The sequence below is a fragment of the Petaurus breviceps genome, unplaced genomic scaffold, assembly GCF_028583685.1.
Source record: "Petaurus breviceps papuanus isolate PSGF00001 unplaced genomic scaffold, PetGlider_PUasm1.0 90825, whole genome shotgun sequence".
In the NCBI taxonomy this organism is placed as follows: Eukaryota; Metazoa; Chordata; class Mammalia; order Diprotodontia; family Petauridae; genus Petaurus; species Petaurus breviceps.
In genome coordinates, this window is record NW_027187353.1 from 5,966,845 (window position 1) to 5,992,130 (window position 25,286).

General features: G+C 44.2%; 1 protein-coding gene across 1 annotated transcript in view; it reads left to right on the top strand.

The window, feature by feature from the left end:
- Positions 1-23,903: 23,903 nt before the first annotated feature.
- The window catches only part of INSYN1 (inhibitory synaptic factor 1), a 56,280-nt gene continuing 54,897 nt past the window's right edge, over positions 23,904-25,286 (top strand). Inside the window, exon 1 of the mRNA XM_069071520.1 lies at positions 23,904-24,183. Within this exon, the coding sequence (XP_068927621.1) occupies positions 24,010-24,183 (174 nt within the window). The 5' untranslated portion in view covers positions 23,904-24,009. The remainder of the gene's footprint in view (positions 24,184-25,286) is intronic.

Consider the following 25,286-nt stretch of genomic DNA (forward strand, 5'->3'; position numbering starts at 1 on the left):
AGCTACTATTAACTGCTACTTTAAACTTTCAAGATCTCTGAGAGGCAGAGAGCACAGAGATGATCAAACCCATTGCGCAGATGGGAAAGTTGAGGTCTGAAGAGGTTTGCACCAGCCTACTTTCTTTTCCTCCAAATACAGGTCCCAAGGAAAACTAAGCAGAGACAAAGAATCGCCGTTCATTTTCCAATTGTGTCTAACTCTTGAGAATCCTGTTTGAGGTTTTCTAGGCAGATTTATTGGAGTGGTTTGCTCTTTCCTTCTTCAGTTCATTTTATAGGTGAGGAAACTGAGGGAAACAGGATTAAGTGACTCGCCCAGAGTCACACAGTTAGTATCTGGGGCTGGATTTGAACTCAGGTTCTTCTGCCTTTAGGGCCATCACTCTATCCACTGCATAGCATAGCTACCCAAGAAAGAGAATAGACAATGTTATTTTCACCCACAGATCAATTTATTTTAAGATCCCTGGGACGCTTGCCTCCATGGCTGAATTTGTTGGTCAAGGAGTAGATGGAGGATTCTTCCACAAGACAGATTAACTCCTTAGAGCCCAGGAGGATATCGGGTGTATAGACATGCATTTCATCCCCCTGATATCCTTGCTTAAAAAAAGAAATCTATGCAACATTACAGAATGCTCCAATCAGGTGTGAAAAGAAACTGGGAAATTCCAATCCCAAGAAATTAGTATTTAATAAGAAAACGTGAATGTCAGTGACTCAGAGAGAGATATGAGGGGGAGGGGTGACATGTGGGGAATGGTAGGTGAATGATTAAAGAGGTGAGGAACAGTATGGGCTGGTAAGACAGCAGGTGCAGGATTATACCGGGGTATCCCGAGCCATCCAGGGCTTTCATTTACTGAATGACACCAGGAAGATGTCTTCTCTGCCTATCTACCTCCACAACCCTGACAGGCAAATAGCCAGTCCAGAAGTTCCAAATCAACATGAGTACTGCAGGCTCCTACATTTAGACCTGGAAGGAATCTTAAGAGATCACCTCATTCAAGTTCCTCATTTTTTACAAACAGTAAAACTAAGGCTCTGTGAGTTTAAGTGACGTGCTCCAAAGTAACACAGATAGGGACAGTCAGAATTTGAACCTCACTCTTCTCATTCGAAATCCAACACTCTTTCTACTGAACTATAACGACTCCCAATCTTCTCCAAAGTTGAGCTTTGCACCTGGAATCTGTAAACTTCACAATACCCATGTCTGAGATGCCATATGATTATATTATTTAGAGCTAAAAAAAACCTTCAGGATGATTTAGTCTAGTGGTTCTCACACTTGAGTCTCAACACCCCTTTGCACTCTTAAAAACCGAGGACCCCCCAGTGAAAGTTTCTATTTATGTGGGTTATCTCTACTGATATTCACCATTTTAAAAACAATGTCTTATTATGATGATGAAAATAGTTTTGGTGTTGTAAACCCCCTTAAAGAATCTCAGAGAGCCTGAGGGTCCCTAGACCCCCCCTTTGAGAATATGTTCTAGTCGAAATGCCTTACTTTGCATTTGAAGAAGAAGAAGCAGCCTAGCAAGGTAAAATTATACAGGTAAGTAGTGGACTCAGATATCACAGAATCATAAGACTTATCTTGGAAGGAGCCACCTTAATAACGTCTGACACCTTCTTTTTAAAAAGGAGGGGATTGAGGAACAGAGAAGTCTAGTTATTTTCCCAAGATCACACAGGAAATAAGTAACCTAAAACTGAACCCAGACCCTCTGATTCCAATATGATGGGGGGGGTAATTGTGATGGCCACAATGATGTCAGGAACCAAAGCAATTCTGGCATCTTTCAACCTTCTCCAACATTCCAAAATACCACCTTCTCCAAGAAGGCTTCTGAACTAAAGTCTGCTATGGATAGGACTCCAGAATCTCTACTTTTCCACAGCCTACCTTTATCCTCTAAATCCTGGAAATATTTAAACCTATCTCTCTATATTCCTGGGACTCCCTAGCAAGTCTTCCTATGTCTAATTTCTTCCATCTCCAATCCATTCTGCCAGCATGGCCAAATTAATCTTCTGAAGACATAACACTATTCATGTCATTTCTCTCCTCAAAGTCCTTCAGCAACTTCCAATTATCATGGTTTTCAAGGCTTTCTATAATCTGCTACACACACACACACACACACACACACACACACACACTTCTCTAACCTCATCTCTAACACAGCTCCTTCTCTGTCAGCCCAGTCTCCTCCCTGCCCCCCTATACATATGAAGATGCTCTCCACCACCAAACTTTTGCTCATACTGTTCCCGCATGTTGGAATTTCCTGCCTGCTCTACCCAACCTATCCAGGCTCTATAATACTTTTCTCATCTCTATTCTCATCACCATAATATTACCATCATCATCATAATAAGTATGTGCAATACCATCGATTGCTCTGGCTCCCAACATCATCGCGGTCATCACCATTACCCCCATCACTTTCCACATCATAAGTGTCCATATGACCTTCAAAGTCAGTGTCATCCCCAGCATCAACATTATCAGTATCATGATCACCATCAGCATAAACATCCTCACCTTCACCATCAGCCTCATCTTGGCCATCATCAACTTGACCACCATCTCCATCGCTGTCAATGCCATTACCATCAGAATCCTCATCTTTGCCATCATAGAATCTCAGAGTTGGCTAAGATTTCATAAGCTTCCTTTAACATGCACCTGAATAAGAATCCCCGGTAAATTGTTAACCATTTAGCCTTTGCTTGAACACTTCCAGCAAAGGCAAAGGAGAACCTACATGCTGAGGTAACCTATTCCACTTTTCCATAGTTATACTTGATAGGAAGCTGTTGCTGTCAGGGTTTTTTTCCCTAACTTAGGCCTAAGTCTGCCTTTCTATGCTTCCTAGCCATTGTTCTTAGTTCTACCCTATAATTCAAGCAGAATAAGCCTAGCCACTTGCACATGAGATTGTCTTCCACATACTTGGGCAGCCACCACATATCCATTATTTTCTTTTCTCCTAGTTAAACATATTTAATTTCTTCAATTGGTGCTCATGGTGCCTACAGTTGAATCCCTCGAGTTCCCCTTCACTATTATAATCACCCTCTTCAGCTTCTCAATGTCCTTCCTAAAATGTGGTGCCAAGGACTGAACGCAATAATCCAGATGTGATCTGACCAAGGCAGAGGGAATAGAGACAAGCACAATGGCTCTCTTTTAATGCTGCATTAGCTTTTTAGACTGCCATATTATACCATTGACCCACATTGAACTTGAAGCCCCCTATACTACACAGATGTAAACTCTTTGATAGAAGCTTCTCTCTAGTCTTGCCTTCCCTTGTTGTACTTATGAAACTGATTTTTTAGACTCAAGTATAGAACTAGACATTTGTTTCTATAAAAGTTCATCTCACATTGGGTCCAATTTTCTAGATTACTAAGATGTCTGTGAATCCTTAGCTCCCTCCCAGCTTTGAGTAATATAAAAACTTGTTAAGTATGCCATGTCTGCCAATTGTGGATAAAAACGTTAAGCAATCCAGGGTCAAATACCCCTGGAATACTCCCCTATGAGACTCCTTCCAAGCTGACACAGAGTTCTTAATGACTACTGCAGGGTCCAGACATTCCACCATTTCCAAATCTCATTTAACTATATTAACATCTAGCTCATGTATCCTGATTTTCCCATGAGAGCAAGAGAGATTTTGTTAAATATTCTACTTAAAATAATTGTCAACATTGCTACCATCAGCATGAGATCCTCCTCCACTGCTACCATATTAAAAATGGAAACAGACTACATTCATTCTGTGAGTAGCATGAATCTATCGCAGTTGAAGGCAAGAAAATACCTTCGCACTTCAAAATACAGATACCCAAACAACCCTCCTATTTAGCAAAAAGCCATGCCTGCCATGCAATCACACATTGCAGATATGGAGCACCATGGATGTTGAGAGAGAGAGAGAGAGTAATAGTACATTCACACCATAGAGGAAAAGCCAAAAAAACACCTGGCACAGCTGGAGCTGCAATCATCATTTACCTTCTGTGTTGTAAACAGTCTGGACTGAATTTGCCCAAGGAGTCCTCTGATGCTGGTGATCTATCTGATCAGCTACCTTTCTCAGTTTTCTACTACAGAATAGAAAACTGCATTTCAAATCCACAACATTTAGGCAGGTAGGCAGTGGTCTGGGAAATTCTCTCTCTGTCAAATCTAGGATCCCTCCCTTCCCTGGTCTGTTTTGTGTCTCCCTCCATGTATGTTTCTGCCCATTCAAGATTGCAACAAGAGAGATGTGCCCTGTCTTTGTGTTCCCTTAGAAAGAAGTACTAAACTATGTCCTTCACTAAGTCGGGAAAAGGAAGGAGAGAAGTGGCCCAAACTTGACAGATTACTAAGAGTAAGCAACAAATGAAAACTGGCCTCAGATCAGAATGAATTTACAGCTGATCAATAAAAAATACATTGACTACAAACTAACCCTCCCCCTCATATATAAGGGTGATTCTGAGGTTCCCAATCTCTACTCCTAAGAAATGACACTTGGGGAGGATGTCAGTACCCTCTCACCAGCTCTATGGCCTTGGGTAAGGTACTTTTCTGGTTTGAGTCTCAGTTTCCTCACCTGTAAAAAGGAACTGCTAATCCCTGGCCAAAATAGGTCAGAGCAATATTGAAATGCATTGAAAGCTATGAACCACTATGCAAATATAAGGGTTTAATATTAATATCAATATTATCATCGCCACCACAGGAGATGATTGCCAGTTTATAAAATCCCTTACTTACATTATCCCACCTGATCTTCACAGCAACCCAGAGATGTGGCTAGAATATGCATCGTTATCTCAAGTTTTCCAGATGATGAAACTGGGATGTCAGAGAGGTGAAATACCTCACCCAAGGTCACATGGCCCATAAGTGTAGTAGGCCAGGCCATAAGTGGTCCTGATGTATGCTTTGGGGTCAGGCAGGAAGTCACCCCAATGGGACAGCAAAGAGAAGGAATGAGGAGCAAGGGGACGCTTTCTGTTCTTCTCTCACACATCCCAAATCCTCTCTTTACCATGTGCATCTCCTTCAGTCGGTATTCAGTGGAATAATGCTGGTGGTAATGAATTCATTTTGCATTCAGTAGGATAACACTCTTGGTTATGAATTTATAATTTGCAAAGGGATAATACAAGGATACTTTTTTTTCCTTCAAGCCATCAGAGAGGCTGTTGCTTACAAACTTGTAATTCTCTGTTTCAAATCTGTCTGTAAATGACACTATTCTGAGCTGAATAACTCCCCTGGGCAAGGCACACTGTCTTAGAATTAGATATTGGATGTGGCATGAGCCTGCCATTCTGTACAGCCCCCAGTCCTCACCCCCCACATAATAATAATTGTTCACATTTATATAGCATTTTACGATTGAAAAGGGGATTCTCCCACAATTTCCAAATAGCCAGCCCTCTGTTCTCTTTTCCATTCTGTCTAGCCACCAGTCACCACTCTCTTCCCTTCCAATTCAGTCCATCCCCCAGCCCTCATTTCCCATCCCCAGTTCTGTCTAATCTCTAAGCCTTCCCTCCCCTCCCTTTCCCCATTCTATTTCTCCTCAAGTCCTGACCAAGCATGCCCCATGTCTTCCAAACATGTCTGTCCATCCCATCACCACCTTCTTCTTCTAGTGTTCTCTTCTACTCTGGTATTCATCTTCTGCCCCCCTCTCTCTACCCCAGGGAAAGTAAAGAGTCACTAAAGCAGGGGCAGGACTTTTCAATTCAAAACGAGGGCATGGGGAAGAATATTTATCAGCTCAGGTTCATCAAAGTATTTTCCAAAAATTTTCCCTTCTCTCATTCAAGGCCAGAATCGACGATTCACATGAACATAGACAAATTATAAGAAGTATGAATGACATAAAAGCAGTGAATAGTGACAGATTACTCAATAAACTTTTGCTTAGTGCTCTTGGATAAGCAGCCCCATAATAGGGGCTTTGGGAGAGACAAGAGAAGACCAGGTCCCTGCCCTCAAAGAGCTTACAATCTCATTGGGAAGATAAGGCAGATTTTGGAAAGGATTACAACAAAAAGCAGTGGCCTCCACTGATATCCTCAGGTGTTTCCTGAGAATGTGGAGGTAACACAAGGTTCTTAAAAGGTTTGCAAGTCAGATCTGGACAGAGACTGTGTGTCTGCCATTGAGGACCTGCTCAATAGAGTTCAGAGAAGCTTACCATCCTAAGATAACAAACGGTTCCAGTCACAGAAACTCATGAAAATGACATTACTTCCTATGTGATCATGGATAATTCCCAATCTCTATGTGTCTCCATTGCTTCATCTATGAAGTGAACAAGTTGGACTCATGACCTCTAGGGTCCCTTCTGAGTCTATGAAATGACAGAGAACCTACCTTCAAGAAGCATAATTGGGGGTATGGGGTGGAAAATGGAGAGACACCAAAGTCCTTGTATATGTTAGGACTAAAGTAGAACTACAGAAAAAAAAACCTGTTAGAAAAATTGTGGAATTTGTAGAATGAGAGATAATATGCTATAGCCTGCTGGATTTCGAGTCAAAGGACCTGGGTTTGAATCCCTATCCTGCTATTTACCACCTTTATCAAGTCATTTAACTTTCCTGAGACTTAATTTCCTCTTCTGGAAAATGAGAGATTGAACTAGCTGACCCTGAAGGTCCCTTCCAACTCTAAATCTAACCAGCCCCAAACCATCTTTCATCCTACCCACCAAGACACCAAGACCTAGCAAACATGGGAAGTTTGTTATATGTAGATATGCCCCTATGCCCATACTTTCCACCTCTTCCTCAGGGAACTATAATTGAATCAATAGGTACTATTGCTATTACAAAAGCTATTCCAGTCTACTACAGTGCTACTGTACTCTTTATTCCTTTGACTGCCTAGGATAAAGGTTCTCATCCTGAGCCTGTTTACAATGTAAACTTTTTCTTAATATATTTTGCTAACTGTATTTCAGTATAATTCATTTCATTTGGAATCCTATGTATTTTATTTAATATGTTAAAAAAAAATATTCTAGGGAGGCTAGGTGTCGCAGTGAGTAAAAGCACTGGCCCTGAAGTCAGGAGGACCTGAGTTCAGTTCCGGCCTCAGACACTTAACACCCACACACAAAAAAAAAAAAAAAACAACTAGCCGTGTAACCTTGGGCAAGTTACTTAACCCCAATTGCCCTCCAAAAAGCAAAAATAAAATAAAAATAAATAATAAATAAATAAAAATTTAAAAAAAATTTTTGAGAAAGGATCCATAGGTTTCATCAGACTCACCAAGGGATCCATGACACAAAAAAAGGTTAATAATCCTTGGACCAGACCAAAGCTCTGATATGTGTTGTCTCCAACTCCTTGACAGTAGGGCTTATCATACTTTTCCAGTTCTGTTCCTGGCACTTAACACAATGCTCTATATATAGTAAGAGTTTAATAAATGCTTCATGCATACATCTCCCATAGTAAGTTTCTGAAGGTCAAGAACTACCTACTTTTATAACAGTATCTCTAGCATTCAGAATAGTACCTACATATAATAGGCACTTAATAAATGTTTGTTGAGTAATTGATTGACCCAAGACTAGATCCTTCGAGTGCTATAGGAGGTCAGAGCAATCATTAGGCTTCATGGAAGGTGGGGTTTGAGGAAGATGTGAAGATGGATTTGATCAGTTCTCCTGCTACCTTCCTGTAGTCTCTGACCCATGCTCTCAGCTCCTTCCTAGGCATTCCCCAACTCCATCTTTGTTCCCTCCTACTTTATGCCACACCACCCTCACACACACACACAGTTATACACCAGGTTCTCTGAATTTGAACTATTTCCCTTCAAATCAAGGTTCACATACCTCTCATTGTGCAAGGTTTCTCTCCATCCCATTTCTCCTTCAAATTATATTTACTTGCATTGTACATGCATCCTTCCAGTAGAATGTAAGTGCCTTGAGGGCAGGCACTATTTCATTTTTGTCTTTGTATGCCCAGCACCCAGTATAGTGCCTTGAACATAGTAGGTACTCAATAAATATTTGTGGGGTTAAATTTAATTGAATCCAATGGATCAATATCTCTGGGACCATAGCCTAATGGGACAGTGACCTCGCCCCACCCTCCTCCAGGAACATAAGCTAAGAACAAGTGTGCTCCCCTGGTCCTTCTCCCCTTGAGTCCTTTCCAATATACTTTATCCCCTTTGTTTCCTCTGACATTAACTCCCCTGTCTATCTGCATCCTTCTCTAGCCAGTTCCGCTTAGACCCAACAATTAACTCGTTCATTCTCTCATTCTCTGGTCTAACAATGGGAGAACAGGCTCTGGGTAAAAAGGGAACAAGGGCAGGATTATAAAGGCCTCAAGTGGTGTCCCTCAGTGTGGAGGAAAAGCAGGGGAGAAAGCTGGTGGTGGAGGACGGAGAGGAGCCGCCCCCACTGTCAAAGTCAACTACAAGGGGAAGTGCCTGGCATACCCATGTGCTTGGGAACAGGCGTAGTTGGTCAGGGCCTTTGGACCTTAAAAAAAAAGCACCCAATCTCAGCTCCAACAGTGGTGAAAAGCAGACCCCCAAGCATCCCAGCTGGAGGCAAAAGACAATCAGAGAGCAGAATGAGCACATCTCCTGGAGGGTGCTGCCTCTGAGCTCTGCTGTGCAGAGTCAGGGCAATGTGTCCAAGGCAGTCACTCAGCCCAGGGCATGGGATGGGGGAGACGGGGACACAAGATGAAGAGGAGTCTCAGAAAAAGCTCAACACTGGTGGAATGATGGGAAAAGGAGTGCTGACTAGGCCAGGAAGCCAGGGTTTTCAGAGAAGAGATCCAAGGAAAGGGTATGGGTTGGGAAGGGACTGGACCTAAGGAACTTCAAAGGAAGATGTATCTCCTAAGGTGGTCTAGGGGTCTCCATGGGTCCCTATATAGATTGTAGCCTAAGCTCTCTCTCTCTCTCTCTCTCTCTCTCTCTCTCTCTCTCTCTCTCTCTCTCTCTCTCTCTCTCTCTCTCCCTCTGGATGGGTATGTCTCTGTTTTTCTCTCTTTCTGTCTCTCTCTGTTGGGTTCAAGGCTCCACCAGATTGCCAAAGAGATTCATGATACAACAAAGCTTGGGAGCCCTTGATTGCAGCCCAACCCCTTGATTTTAAAGATGAGGATACTGTCACCCAGAGAGATTGAGTGATGCCTAAAGATCCAGTTCAGAGTCTGGATTCACACTCCAGTCTTCTAGTTCCAAACAGAGCATTCTATCAACTATGTGTGCTGTCTCTGTCACTGAGTAGAGCTACAAAATTTTGAAGCCAGTAGGGGGCTGGAGAAGGAAGGAGTTTGAGGGAGAAATAGAAACATCAACAAAAATTAAATATATGCAATACTTAAATTTTTAGTGCATTTTGCAGGCCCCTGTTGGTCTAAACCATAAAATACATTATGTGCTGGATAGTCTCCTCATAAAATGATCATATTTGGTTTAGGAAGAGAAATACGAAGAACTGGGCTGGGGATTAGGGAGGGAGGGTTGGGGTTTGGTGGGGGGGTCCCTTTTTTGTCAGGAAAACTTTTTTCCTGAATTTTAAAATTATCCTTAGTTCCTTCCCCTACTTCATATCTCACCTGGGATCTTTATATTTTTGTCCTATGTCTCTATAGGAGAATCAGTTTCCCCTCTGAATAACATTCACCCTTGAAGGACAGTGAGTTTCCTTAAAAAGGGGAAATCTATTCAACAAACACTTATTAAGCTCCTCTTATTACTATACAACTATCCATCAGGGCACCAGATCCTTGTTAGGGTTGCTATCTTACCTTCTTCTCTGCTGCTGTGTGCCTCACCCCACCTGGAATATCAACACTCCGGAAAGGGAACTAAACGCTGTCCCCTTATCCACGCTCACATACTGGGGAGAATTGTCATTTGGTCTTCAGACTCCTTAGAGCAGAACAGCCAAGACTGAGGACGAAGTCAGTCCTCCACTCAACTGGTCCTAGCCTGAGGTCCTAAAGCCTGCTTCCTGGCCTTTCATCCTATCTGGCCACCCACACTAGTGCCCAGCCAGGGTGAGAACCTTGCCATCTGTCCTCCCTTACATGCTTATTTTCCCTCTATCCCTCACTTCCGTGCCATCTGAATCTCTTGACAATCCAAGAGCTTTAACCCCAAAGCCTTCAGAATAGCCCTACTTCCAGCCCAGTGTCTGCAGCCATCATCCTGAGAAGCAACCCCCATGGAGAGCCAGCCTAGCCACTGTTCCTGCAGGTGCCACAGCCTCAGCTACTAAAAGCCCAGAACAGAAAGTTCTTGCCACCAGTGTCCTTATCTTTGTCAAATGATTCAACATCAGAAACGGATGTGATTTTATCAGTGAAAATGACATCAAAGAAGAGGTATTACCATTTGCTTTGCTGCTGCACCCGAAGGACCATAGGATTCTTCCATCTGACTTGCAGCTGAAATCTTCTGGATGCATTATGTCCCCCATTAGAATATGAGCTCCTTGAGAGCAGCAGCCGTCTTACTATTCTCTCCATATCCCCAGCACTTAGCACAGTGCTTTGCACACAGTAAGCCCTTAATGAATGATTTATTCATTCATTCTTGCTCCAGGAACAATAATAAAAATCCGTTTTACTACTTCTCCTGACAAGGGCATAACAATCTATTACCCCGAAGCTCCACTTATGATTCCTGTAACTGCCTAGACCTAAGCTCCCAGCCCCAGCCACCTTCCAAATAGAACGTAAACTCCTTGAGAGCAAAGACTTTTCTATTTGTACCCCAAGTGCTTGGCACGTTTCCTGACACATAGTAGGCACTGAATAAATGCTTCTTAAATGATTGGTTGATACGTGGAGGGAATGCATTCAACTCTGGGGATAAAAAGAAGTTTACATTCTTCTGGGAGATACAATATTTACACAGATAAGTAAATACAAGACGATTTGAGGCAAATAGAAGCACTAACAACTAGGGGAGATCAGGAAGGCTTAGCCAAAGAAAGTGCCCTGGAAAGCATCTCTCCTCTCCAGCTCTTAGAATCCACAAGTTCTGAAACATCACCTGATTCCCCCAGTTGCTGGTGCCTTCTTTTATTATCCCACCCCCACTGAAAAATTATTTTCATTTGTTTCATTTTATTTATTTACTTATTTTTATTTTGTATATTCTCATACATGTAGATATTATTCAAATCTAGTCTCAGACACTAGTTGTATGACCCTGGGCAAGTCACTTAACAACTTCCATCCTCAGTTTCCTTCATCTGTAAAATGGGGATAATAGTAGCACCCACCTCCCAGAGTTGTTGTTATTGTTGTGGTGGTGGTGATGATGTTATTGTCATCTCCCCTAAAGAAATGTAATCTCTTTGATGACAGGGAATGTTTCTTTTTTTGTATCCCTGGCATTTGTCATAGTGCCTAGCACATAGTATCACTTTGTGAATACTGATTGATTGATTCATTGATGATTGAAAAGAATCTGAGAGGCAGAGGTGAGGAGAAGATACATCTCAGGCATGGAGACAGTCTGTATACAAAAGCACAGAGGTTAGATACGGAATAATGATTTCAGAGAACAGCAAATGGACTAATATGACTGGAACCCCAGATTCTGAAGAACAAATGTCCACCCTGATCAAGGTGTACAAAGGGCCTTCAAATCCCAGGAGGAGGCAGGAATAAAACAAGGAAATTGTTGCTCCTACTGTGAGGGACATTCCATTGTATTCAGAGATATTCATTCAACAAGCAATTAGAGACAACGGGGTCTAGAATCAGAAAGAGTGTAAGGCTCGGACACAGAAGACCTGAGTTGGGTCTTGGTTTCACCACTTACCAGATTGTGACTTTAGATCCCTCTGGACCTCAGTTTCCCCATCTATAAAATATACCTGATCCTTATTTTGCAGCATCTCTATGAAGATCAAATGAAATAACATTTATTTGTAAATTCTTCCATGAGAAAGCTCATCTACCTAGGAATGTCAATGCCTACAACCTGGGTATTGAAAAGCGACTCACTCAAAGTCACTCCGCTAGTATATGTCAAAGGCAGAACTTGAACCCAGCTCTTCCTGGCCCCCAGACTGGCTTGTTATCCATTATTGCCCTTCTGGCTTTCCTACCTGCTATTTTTGTCCTACAGTCATGTCCTAATAAATGCAATCATCTATCTTTACCATAGATAGACCCCTCCCTTGGAACCAATAAAAAAGTAGCCAGTCCATAGAACATATGTAAAACTGTCTAGACCAATAGTCATCTCTCATGTGAGAGGAGAGAAGTATAGCTCATCACCTTTTTCCCAGGATTCTCTTCTTCCCACTTTTTTTGTATTCTCTGGTATCATAGTTATTTTGGTCCTGAAGTTCATAGGTTCATATGGATTCAGAGTCAGAAGAAAGTCCAGAGGCCAACCAGAACAACCTCCTCATTTTCCAGATAAGGAAACTGAGACCTGGAGAGAGGAAATATCTTACCCAAGTTCACCCGGGAAACAGCTGGAATTTGTTTTTTTTATTCCAAAGCGAGGGATCTTCCCATCATGCCACTGCTGCTCATCTTTTCATCCATTCCTTCATCATATTGCCTTGAGAATAGGGCCTGGATAAGAACTATCTATGCCTGTACCTCTAGCATCTAGCACAGTGCCTTGAATATAGTTCTAAATGCTTCTTAAATCGGATTAAATTTGCTAAATTTGTCACCCATACAAGGGACTCTGCCAGAAAAGCAGGGCCAGGGCTTTGGATTCACATGGACTGGGTTCGATCATAGGGAAGTCTGACCGCAGAAAGAGGGGAGTTCTTTGAACTTTCATTGCCTTTATTCCAGAGTTCTAGGGGAATTCTCTTAAATAAAGTATAGTTATGGCTCTGTGATTTTTTGGATCTATGGATTTATGATTCTAGCTCCCCAAAAAGGGTTAACAATGTCCTTCCTAGAAAAAGGTCATTGGTGCACAAAGTAATAGAAATCAGGGATGGGACAGCTATTTATTTCCTCCAAGACAACAACAAATGGTTAAAGTGTAAAAGACTTAGAAACATGCACTAATAAATATTTTTAAAAAATAAATATTTCTCTACCCCCTCAGTAAGTTACTATCACCATTGACCTATACTGTCTGTACAACTAACAGGTCTAGATCACCTGGCAAGCCAAGGAATGGCTTAGATTCTCTTAGTCATTTCAGTTTCAGTATCCTCTCAGAAGTTTCTCCTAGCAGTGGAGTGTCTTCCCCAAGAATCTATGTATTTGCAAGAAGTACCCACTGCTGAGCAACCAGAACTGACTCAAGACCCCCTGACTTCTCAAACTCTTAAGGTAACCTCCATTCCTAAGAAGGGAATGTCCACTTCTCAGGATTACTGTCTGTTCTTCCTGGATCAATCATCATTTCTGTAATATGACTCTAATTAGGTATGGTTTTGTCATGTCAAAGTATAATCCAGTGCCCCTCCACAAGAAGCCAAAATGCATGCCCAACTTCATCATCCCTGCTACACACTACATCAATATAAGGTAATGATTATAAGCAGAGTTAGACACTATAGGGGATAGAAGAAATATTAAGAAGCAGTCTCTGCCTTCATGCAGTTTACAGTTGGAGAGAGAAGAGCATATGTGATTTTCTCAGGCCAGGTGCCCTCCTGCATCAAAACCAATCACAAAGAAATAGTTGAATTACTAATCACTGACTGATGGGCTTCTCTGAACTTTGTTCATCTCCTTCAGTGCCAAGCTAAGGCTCAAAGTCTTTTAAGTTTCTGTGAACTGAGTACTTGTACTCCTCTGGAATGGTCTTGAAGAATCCAGAAGCATCTTCCTGCCACAATGAGGCAGCAGAGGGGGATTTGAGTGGAAGAAGACAAGCATAGAAAGAGAAAAATGTCATAATACTCCATAAACATGGACTATTATAGAAATACAAAGGAAGCAACAATTCATTGTAGCTAGCAGGATCTGGAAAAATGTCATGATGGAGACAAGACTTCAGCAAGGCATTAAAGGACAGGTAGTATCTCAGCTGACAGAGATGGGGAGGGGAAAGGGCATGCAAGGTCAAGGTAGCAAAGCATAAACTGAGGGAATGAATAAATGAGAAAGCATTTATTAAGCTCTTACTATTTGTGAAGAAAGCACCCATTCTAAAGTCCTATGTGTTTAGGGGCAAGTTAGTTTAGTTGGAGAGTAGAATGCAGCAAGGTATAAGTGAGAGTTTAAAAGATATTGAAATTAGATTATAGAGGGACTTGAATGCCAGGCTAAGGAGTTTGGACTTTATTTTAAATATAATGGAGAGCAATCTGTACTTCATTCTTGGGTGTATTTTTTTGTGCTTTATAGATGACAAATTGATATTCCTAAAGTACAGATCTTACCCTATCACTCTCTACTCAAGAAGTTTCAATGGTTCCCTATTGCCTCAAGGCTAAAATGAAATCTCCTGTATTTGACTTTTTCTTTAAGTTAAATTGATGTCTTTTTCCCCTTTTTATATAAAAATCATTTCTGCAGCTCTTCCCTCCCACTTCTCCCTTACCTCTACTTTAAACATTCCCTTGAGTTTGTTTGGTATTCAAAGTCCTACACTATCTGGGGTCAACTTCCCACTGTTAGAATCCATAGCTTCTTTCTTTTTAAAAAAATATATTTTATTTTTGATTACATGTAAAAACAATTCTTAACTTTCACTTTTTAAAATGTTGAGTTCCAAATTTTCTCTTTCTCTCTGTCCTCCCTCCTTGAGAAGGCAAGCAATTTGATACAGATGATACATGTGTGGTCATACAAAACATATTTCTATATTAGCAGTGTTGCAAAAGAAAACACAGGCCAAAAACAACAAGAAAAAGAAAGTTTTAAAAAGTATGCTTCAATCTGCATTCGGCTTCCATCAGTTCATTCTCTATAAGTGGAAAGCATTTTCATTATAAGTCCTTCAGAATTGTGTTGGATCACTGTATTGTTGAGAATAGCTAAGTCATTCACAGCCAATCATCATTACAATATTGCTACTCCCATATACAATGTTCTCCTGGTTCTGTTCACTTCAATTTGCATTAGTTCACATAAGCCTTTCTAGGTTTTTCTGAAACCATCCTGCTCATCATTTCTTATAGACCAACAGTATTCCATCACAATCATATACCATAACTTATTCAGCCATTCCCCAATTAATGGGCATCCCCTCAATTTCAAATCCTTTCCCACCACAAAAAGAATTGCTATAAATATTTTTGTACAAGTAGGTCCTTTTCCCTGTTCTTCGATATCTTTGGGAAACAGACGTAGCAGTGGCATTGCTATATCAAAGGGTATACCCTGTTTTATAGCCCTTTCAGCATAGTTCCAAAATGCTCTCCAGAATGGTTGGATCAGTTCACAACTGCACCAACAATGCATTAGTGTCCTGATTTTCCCACATCCCCTCCAACCATTCCCACCCCATTCCCCAAATTACTTTCAGTTTACTGAATAAACATTTTGTGTTTACTAAGTTCACTAGTTTCTTCCCAGTAAAATCTAAGCCCCCTGAAGGCAGGACTCTAGGTTCTGATTGGTGGGTAAGATTTCTCCTTACCTGGCCCATAATTTACTTAAGTCACTTAACCTCTGTCTGCCTCAGTTTCTTCAATGATGAAATGAAGATAATGACACTTACATAACAACAACATTTAGGGTTGTTTTGATGATCAAAAGAGATAATATTTGTAAAGCACAGTGTCTGACACATAGTAGGCACTTAATATATACTTGTTCCCTGCCTCCCATTCCTTTCCAATGCTTATCCCACTGTCTGGCACAGAAAAAACTATTAAATTCCTTTTTTTTTCTCTTTTCTTCCCTTTTTTTCTTTCACCACTGCCTAACATAGTGCCTGGAGCATAGTAGGTCTTAATAAATGTTTGTCAAATTAAATTGAGTTCTAATATTCAATTCAACAAATATTCCCTGGCAGTCCCCACTTTCTGCCACTGGGCATTACTCCAGGCACTCATTTGATATTGTCTAACAATAACCCATAATTCACTCCTCACCATCACCACTAGCCCATCCTAAGATTTCTGCTGGTTTCAGAGTTCAAGCTTTTCTCTCAATGAATAAATCCCTTCTATAATATCCCCAATAAATGGTCAATAGTCTTCTACTTAAACACCTCCAGTGATGATAAACTTTCTGTTCCAGGTGTCTTGTTCTCTTGTTGGATAACTTTGGTTGTTAAAAAGTTTTACCTCCAATTAAGTCAGAATTTGCCTCCCTGCACCTTCCACCCACTGGTCCTAGTTCTTAGTACAGAACAAAATCAAAGAAGCCTAGTTCTTGTTCCATACAATGATCCTTCAGCTATCTGAAGACCATTCTCAAGTTTTACCCAAATCTTTTCTTCTCCTGTCTAATCACTCCTAAATTTAAATATCCTGACCCTCCAATCATTTCCATATAACCTCACCAGCCACTCCTGTGAAGAAACTTCTTCCTAGGACCCTGCTTCCATGATTAGTGACTACCTCTCCCTGAACCCTATTTCTGGATCCCGTAACACACTTTAGTCCCAACTCTCCTTCCATCTCCTCCATAGCCTTACCCAACAACCTTGCCCAAGCCTCTTTGGGTATCTCTTACTCTCTGTTCTTCCCATGAACCATGATTGCATTGACATTGACATTGTTCCTGGATGAGGTGTGTCAACCTATCTCCATTCAGTTAAAAGCTATCCTTTTAACTTTCTAGATCAAAATGCTCCTCCCTGGCCATGGCATTACCCTTTTGATGTTAACTCTGTCATTATAACATGCTATCCTTGAAGTTCGTGACTTTGCCTTTCATATTTGTAGCCCCAGCACTTAGCAGTGATTGGCACATAGAGAATAATTAATAAATACTTTTCATTTATTCATTCAAATTTCTTATGAGAAGCATCAGAAATATATGGATCACAAAATAATGCAAAAAATAAGGAAAGGAAGCACAGTACAGTATAAAGAGTGCTGAATTTGCCACTGAAAAGCCAGAGTTCAAAACCCGCCTCCCACACTTACTACCTGTATGATCCTGGGCAATTCCTTTACCCCCTCTCAGACTCAGTTTACACATCTGCAAAAGGAGAGTTGGACTAGATGCCTTCCAAAGTCCTTTCCAATTCTAAGTCTATGGTCCTATGAAACACTGATCCTGGATTCAGGATTGGGTAGCCTTAGGAACATTGATCACTTCACCTCCCTGGATCTCAGTAAAATGGACCTCATCTCTAAAATAAGAGTATTGGACTAGATCTCCAAAGTCCCTTCCAAAATTAAGAATCTGCAATTCTGAGACCCAGATCAAGTCTGAGCTGAGACCCTCACTAATTGGATAATACTGAGCAAGTCACTTCAGTTTGGCATAGGAAGGAAGGAAAGAACCAAGCATTTATTAATCACCTACCATGTGTCCAGCACTATTCTGTTTTTTTAAATGTCTTATTTGTTCCTCACAGAGGGAGGGAGGTGCTATAATTATCCCCATTTTAAAGATGAGGAAACTGAGGCAAACAGAAGTAAAATGACTTGCCCAGAGTCACATAGCTTTTAAGTATCTGAGGCCAAAGTTTAACTCAGGTTTTCCTGACTCCAGACCCAGCACTCTGTCTGATGCATGCACCACCTAGCTTCCTCAGTGAAAACAAGCATGGAGTCAAAGGACCTGACTTCAAATCCCAGCTCCATCCCTTATTGCCTGTGTGACCATGCCCCATCACATCAAAATCTGGGCTTGTTTCCTCACCTGTAGAATGGAAGGATTGGACTGGGTGACCCTGAAGGTCCTTCTCAGTGTGGTATCTCTGTTCCCATGATTCACCTCTCTGTAGCTATTCTTTCCAATACAAGAAGTGTCAGAACAAGCATGACTGTATTTTCAGTACTTACCAGGTTCCCAGCACTGCCTGATCCCTTCCTGGCACTGCCTTCCACACAGGGGTGGCAAGGAGAGAGTTCTCCAGATGGAAGCCTGTTTGTTCTTTTCAAGTAGCCCTCGTATGACATGATTTCTAGACCCTTCACCATCTTCCTTGTTCTCATGCTTCAGTTTGCCTTTGGGCTGACTGAAATGAGTTTCATTAGTCTGCCTTGAATCAGAGGGGTGCATTAGGTGACCTCCAGGCACCTCCTGGCAGAATGAACCTATATGACTAAACAAGGCAGCTTCCCTCCTCTGAGACAAGGGTTTGCAATTGATGGCTGGTGGAGCACAGAGAGCCCTTTATGTACTTCCTTGCCCGCCTTTTAGCCAAAATAAATGAGTCTGTGCTTGCGTGTTGACTTATCGCATTAAGGGGATGGAAGTATAGCTCAGAGTTAGACCTTAGTGCTCTCATGTCCCACCTACTTTCCTTCCCTTCCTAAAAACATAAAGTATCCTTCCTCCCTCGTTCTTCCCCCAATGTCCTTTATGGGGTACCTTCTCTTTGGTCCCTACTCCCCTTTAGGCACTGCTTAACCTCGACCCAGACTTTCTGTTACCCTCCTTCCTCACTCCCTCCTAAGCTGATCTATTCTAGGTTATCTTGCATCCTGCCTCTGACACTTACTGCCTGTGTGATCTGAGGCAGTCATTTCATTTCTCTGAGACTCAGTTTCCTCAGCTGTAAAATGAGATGACTGAACTAGGAGACTTCTAAGATGACTTCTGCTCCTATATCTATAAGCCTAAAATCCTCTAGACCAGAAGCTCCCCCACTTCCAAGGTAACAATTAGCCAACTGTTCTATTCATCATGGACACTAGGTGGTGCCATAGTGCATAGAGCACCTGGCCTGTATCGGGAAGACTTACCTTCTTGAGTTCAAATCTGGCCTCAGACACATACTTTGTTAGTGTGACAATAACTGTGTGACTGTAACTGTTTGACACTGAGCAAGTCACTGCACCCTGTTGGCCTCAGTTTCCTCATTTGTAAAATGAACTGGTGAAGGAAATGGCAAACCACTCCAGCATCTTTGCCAAGGAAACCTCAAATGGGATCATGAAAGGACTGAACGTCTACTCATCATATCCAGACTTTATGGAAGCCAGATCATCATCTAATTCTCCCTAACAGAAATGAGAGACAATAGATAGGAGTACAGCCTGGAGATATGGAGGCCTTAAGAACCAGTAAACACAAAGTCCTTCCCTGGCTTGGGACTGGGGATTAGTAGTGGAAGGAGCAATGGTTGGGGAACTGAAGACCCTGGGTTCAAATTCCACCTCTGATGTCACACTACCAGCATGACCTTGTGCAAGCCACCTAACCTCCACAGGCGTGAATTTGTTCATCTTTAAAATGAAGGGGTTGGGTGAAATGACCTCAAATGTCCCAGCTAGCTCTAAATCTATCATCTTACAGACTGTAAGGTCCCCTCCATCATCCTGACAGCTAACAGCCTTGGGTACCTTGAATAGGCCAACCCAAGTGCCAGGAAGAGTAAATTAAGGAACAATTCCAGTGCTTTGCCAGCCCATGGGCAAATAGAGAATGTGCCCATTAAGGGAAGACTCCAATGCTTTGTATTAATGGGGAGAAAAGACATTGAACTGGAGGTCAGTTTTCCTGAATAAGAGCTTCCATGGGAGAATAAAAACAGTGCATCTCAGTGGAAAAAAAAATCACTGCATTTAGAGCAAGCAAATCACAAGATCATGAGGTTTTAAGTTTGAAGGAATCTTAAAGATGGTCTAAGCAGAGGTTCTTAATATATAAATTAGTATATATAATATGAGGTAAACTGAAGTAGAAGAATGTATTAACAACAGGAGTGATCGAGGGAGGCCTCAGAGAAGAGGTAACATACAAGCTGATCCATGGAAATGAAACAGAGATTTATCAGAACACACCAGGAAAGGGTTCTGAGGATGCAGGACATGGGATTTGTTTGTCCTCCTGCATCTTCTGATGAGGAGTTTCTGAAGCTAGACTGGATCACTGAGGACAAATTTTTTATTAAATGAGAGCCATTCCCCCTTGGTCTGACTTGCCCTTTTTTTCTTCAACAAGTGTTTATTTTGTGCCTTTCTATGTGGCAGGTACTGTGCTAGAGGCTGGGGATACACACACACACACACACACACACACACACACATACACACACACACATACACACACACACAATAAAAAATAAATAGTCTAAATTGGTGAAATGCCTATCGTGTACAGGGCACTGGGCTGTGCTGCCTTAATGGAGCTTCCAGGACACTATAGACATACCCCTCATTTTGTGTAAATTAAATACACACAAATAATTTGATAAATAAAATAAACTAGGGATTTGACCTGGGACTTCATTGAGATAGGGAATTCACAGATAAGGAAATTCCTTTTGCTAATGGAGGTTCGTCCTTTTTGTCAATTTTGAGTCTTAATCTACAAGATTCCTTAACTAGAAGCTAAAGTACAGTGACCTTGTGTTTTAAATATTTTAACAACTGCTTTGTACTCTAATGGGTTCCCTCCTAATCCTGTTGTTCATCTTGTGCATTTAAAAACATTATTCTGAGAAGGGGTCCATTGACTTCACCAGACTTCCAGAAGGGTCTGTCTGTCTCTCACACAGTAAGAACTCCTGGTTCTTAGGGAGGAGCAGGGATGACTATATAGCCCAGGCCTTCCTAGCACCATGGCCAGCTCTCTATCCAGCAGGCCAACGTGGCTCTCCATACATTAAAGGAAATAAAATACAGTACTTCAGAAAGTTATAGTCTATATCCCCACACCTCTTGATGTGGTGACCAATTCCTACTGTAGCAAGTTCTCCTAGCTGTCAAGTATTGTGACATCTGGATGTGGCTCCCAAGTTGGTGTGATTGTGGGCCGCCCGCTTATGCAAAACCCCCTGCCACTTTACTACCATATCTAAAATTCCACCATTGACGATTCCTTGCTTTGGGCACTGTCTCCAAAAGGCCCCAGTTAAAATTCAGACAGTTACCTGCAAGAGGGAAGACAGATGAGCCCATTAGAATTCATTAAAAATACTTCTCCGATCATTTTATCGGATTGTCTACAAAGGCCAAGAATCCTCCCTTGCTCGAACTCGCCGCCCGCCTGGTGGGGAGGAAAGCGGGGGTCAGAAGCAGTGTGTATTGCTTTAAAGGCTCCCCGCTCCGCTCGGCCCGGCCCCCTTCTCTGACAGTGCAGAGAGGCTGGGCTGCCTTTAGCTGAGCCATCGCCCAGCGCCGCCAGTCTAGCAGGAGGCAGAGCCGCCCGCCCGCCTGCCAAGCCGGCTCCCTGGCCCCGCGGTTCCGCGCCCGTCCCCCCAGAATCAGGGGACAGGGAAGATAGCGGACCAAGAGGCCCTGAGGTGCCTGGAGAGGACCCATTCTGCTCTCCCCATCCTCCTCCTCCTCTTTTCCTTCTCTGGATTTGGAAAGGCACTGCACGCCGTTCCTGTGGAAGGAGGAGCGAGTTCCCGTTCCCGCAGCCCCATGGCTGGCTTCCCTTGCGGATGGGCTGGAAACCCAGGCATCCAGAGCTGCCCAGCTCGGCTCTGCTGACAGCCTAAGGGTGTTGAGGAGTTAAAACCCCAAGGGGAGCCTACGGAGCCCCACCGGGGCTCCCTCCTCCGCTGGGCTCCCCTCGGGGCCCCCCGGAGCCGCGCAGCGCAGGGCGCTGTGTGTGTGTGTGCGTGTGTGTGTGTCCGCGCGCGCGTGTTCGGGTGCGCGCGTGTTTGTGATCTGTGTATGTGTTGAGTGAGTGTGTGTGCGCGCTGTGTATGCTCTGTGTGTGTGTGTGCTGAGTGTGTATTTGTGTGTGTGCTTTGTGGGCGCGCGCAGGGGTGCACCCCCACCCCCACCCCCGCCCGGGTCCAGGCTTGCTCCCACCCCCTCCCCGCCCCCACCCGCGCCCCGCAGCCCGCTGAGCCCGGCGGGAGGAAGAGGACGCGGACGGCCCCCGGGAGGAAGAGGACACGGAACCGGCGCCCCCCGGGTGCCAAGGAGCTGTGTGGCGCGGTGCAGCCGGATCCGAAGGGGGATGGGACACAGCGACGACCCCCAGCGCCCCCGCCCCACCACGGCGCAAGGAGCGCCCCCGATCGCCCACCCAGGCTACCGGCCGACGGTCCCAGAGCAAGCTTCCGGAGCTGGCCTCGCTTGATCCCGATGGCTGCCCACTCCTCTCGTTGGATTCCGGATCCCGTGCGGCACCAGAGGCTCTCTCCCTCCTGACTTTGGCTCTCCTCCGCCCGGGACGGGCCTGCCGCTTGCTGGGCTTCCCGCCGGCCCCGCCGCCCCTGCCGTTCCCTGCCGGAAATGTCCGGGTCACCTGTGGCCTCGCGCCCCGGCCCCGCGCCGCGGTCCGCGCTCCCGCTGACTCCCTGCGGGCACCAGCAGCCCCGCGGCTTGCCCCGCGCTTCTTCTCTCTCTGCTGCCAGCGCCTGAGTCTATGTTCGGACCCAGTGCTCCAGTTTGGGGCAGGGGATGATCGTTGAAGGGATTTGTTTTTCCCGGGCCTTGAAAGGCAGGGGACGGGAGACTCTTTCCCAGCCCTAGACCGGATCTGAAAGCTGGGATATTTTTGTTTTTTTCTCTCCTTTCTTGGAGAACGGAATTCTTCGTCCCTTCCCCCCTTCCAGTTGCACCAGATGTTGTCCACTGCTTAGAGAAACTCGGGGACTCGTCCGGGCCGCTCCTCTCTCTTTGAACACCCATCCTAACTAGGGAGCTTCGACCTCCCTCTCCCGTCCCCCTCCCCCAATCCTCCAGCCAGTGGCCAGAAGTGGGCCCGGGGCCCATCCCATGCCCTGACTTTGAGGGCAGCTCTGGCGCCGCCCCGACCTGGCTGGTGAGTCCCGGGGGGAGAGGGAGCTGGGACAGGCCTTGAGTTAGGGCTGTCCTCTTTGGGATCTCCTCCCCCACCCTAAGAAAGAGGGCCTAAAAGGTGGAAAGAGTCTACTAGAAAAGGGATTTTCGAGGGGGAAGCTCATCTTGGAGGGAGGGTGGAGAAGAACAGAAGGGCAACCTATTTGAAAATTGATGGGGACCTTCCTTTGGCCCCAGGCCTAGGTGGAGGGTGCAGTAGGGTGTCCCTCTCCAGCTTCTTCCTCTGAGCCTTTGAAGCATTCGGTCCTTGCTCCCCTTGCTTTAGAGTTCTTTACCCTTTCCCCAATCTTTCTCCCCTCCCCTTCAAAGCCAAATCAGCAGAGGGGACAGGTGATGGAAGGAGGAGTTTCAGGAAGCCCACAGAACTCCTGCCTATTTTTTGCCCCAGTGCAAAGAGATCTCCTCTTTTACTCCAGAGCAACCCAAATTTCTGCCCTCCTCTAGAAAACCCTACTTGTTAAGAACAGTGTGGAGAATGAAGGGTAGGCCCTGCTGCATCTGGAATCCTCTGTCCTGACATTCCGTGCTTCCTGTCTTCCACTCCCAATCTAGGACAGACTAGGAGTTTTGGGGGCTGTGGTTGTCATCATACATCACAGGCCCCAAGGACATCACAGGGGGCGACCTGTTCCTTTCCATTCCCCAGGAACCATTCCTCAGCCCCATCTCTGGCAGCCATCCATCCAAACCAGGGAGGGGGAGTACCACTTCAGCGAGTGGACAGCAGAATCCCTCCCAGAGACAGGAGACACCCTTATCCCCCAAGCCCTAGCACCAGGATCCTGGTTCTAGTTAGCTCTCAGCTGAGGTTGCAAAGCTGAAACTTTTAACCCCTTCTTTTGCCCCCCTTTCCACTGGACTCTGCCCCTACTGCTCAGTCTCCTGCCCTTATTCCCCTCCCTCTGGGAGTCTCTGCCCCATCAGGTGAACAGTCCCCAGACCAAGGGAGGAACAGGAGAAAGAGCAGAGGGACAGGGACCTGGGCTGAGATCAGGTGGGTGTGGGCTGGGGCTGGGGCAGCTGGGGGGGGGGGGGTGCCGTTAAGATGTGGAGATCTCCCTGGCTGAGAGGGGCTCCAAGGAGGCAGTGGCAGTGTGAGGCCCAGAGAGAGCAGCATGGACAGGCCCGTGGCAGCGTGGTGAAGCATGAACATCCGGAGTGCCCAGGACCACGGGCAGGCCAGTGACAACCCTAGTGGTGGAGGTGGCGGCAGTGGTGGTGGCGAGAGAGAACGAATCCGAAAGCGAATGAAAATGGTCATCGGGCAGCTGGAGGGCATCCTGCAGGAGCTCAAGGAGGTGGCCAAAGAGCTAAGAGAGGTAAGGATGGGGGGGAGGGGGAGAGCATGGGCCAAGGTGGGGGAAGGGGTTCTCATCAGGAAAGTCATCTCAACATTTTTTTGTTTAATTTCTTTTTGCTCTTCAGTTTAACTCAATACAAAGAGAATGTGTGCACTCTTTATTGTTATAAATTTTGACAGAGGTAGCTTCTAAGCCACAATTAGCATAAATATCTTCTACCAAGTCTCCCTTCTCAAAAAAAGCCTTCATTCCTGGGGTAGTGTGGGAAGAAGAAAAGAAGAAAAAAGTGGTCTCATCTTTTCAGAGAATCCTGAACCTTAAAAGAACTGGTCATGGAAATTTTACCCATATCCCATTAGCCTGATCTCAAAGGTAGCAATCTTGCATTCATATTGGGGTGATGGGTTAACTCTTTCAGGACCCCATTGGCCAGTGGCTACAACCCAGCTCCGATGAGGTCAAGGTTACAACCTTATTCATCCAATGAGTTGATTATATTCAAACATAGAGAGAGTAAACTGTTGCTTGGCCAAAGACTGACCATTCCATGTCCCCAAAATCACAGACTTACCTACCCCTAACCTTCACCTTCATTCCTAGTCAGTGTCTTACACATGTGTGCCATTGATCACAGGAGGTATCTTGCTAAAAAAAAAAAAAAGTCTATGTTTTAATGTGCTCCATTGATAATAGCAGAAATACAGTTTAGCTCCTATAAGGTGGAGAGGAAAGAGCATTAGGTTTAGAATCAGGGAACTGAGTTGGAATCTCAGGTCTACCATTTATTACCCATATGATTTTGGGCAAGTGACTTTCCCTCTGGGTCTCAGTTTCACATTTGTCAAAGGGGAGAGGGGTGGAATAAATGACCTATGAGGTTCCTTTCAGCTCTCATTGTGGCTGACCATGCCCTACTGATAGGGCTCAGAAGTATCCCTTCTGTGTACAAAGGAAATCCCACTTTAAGGATATGTAAGACCCTAGAAGAGTCAATTCACCCCTTCCCAGAACCTCAGCCATGCCTTCCCTCCTCCAGGCAGGAGTCTGAGGAGTTTTGTGGGACTTATTTAGACTGATGAGTACATGGCCAACTGGGACAGACCTTAGGAGTGTGAAGCAGG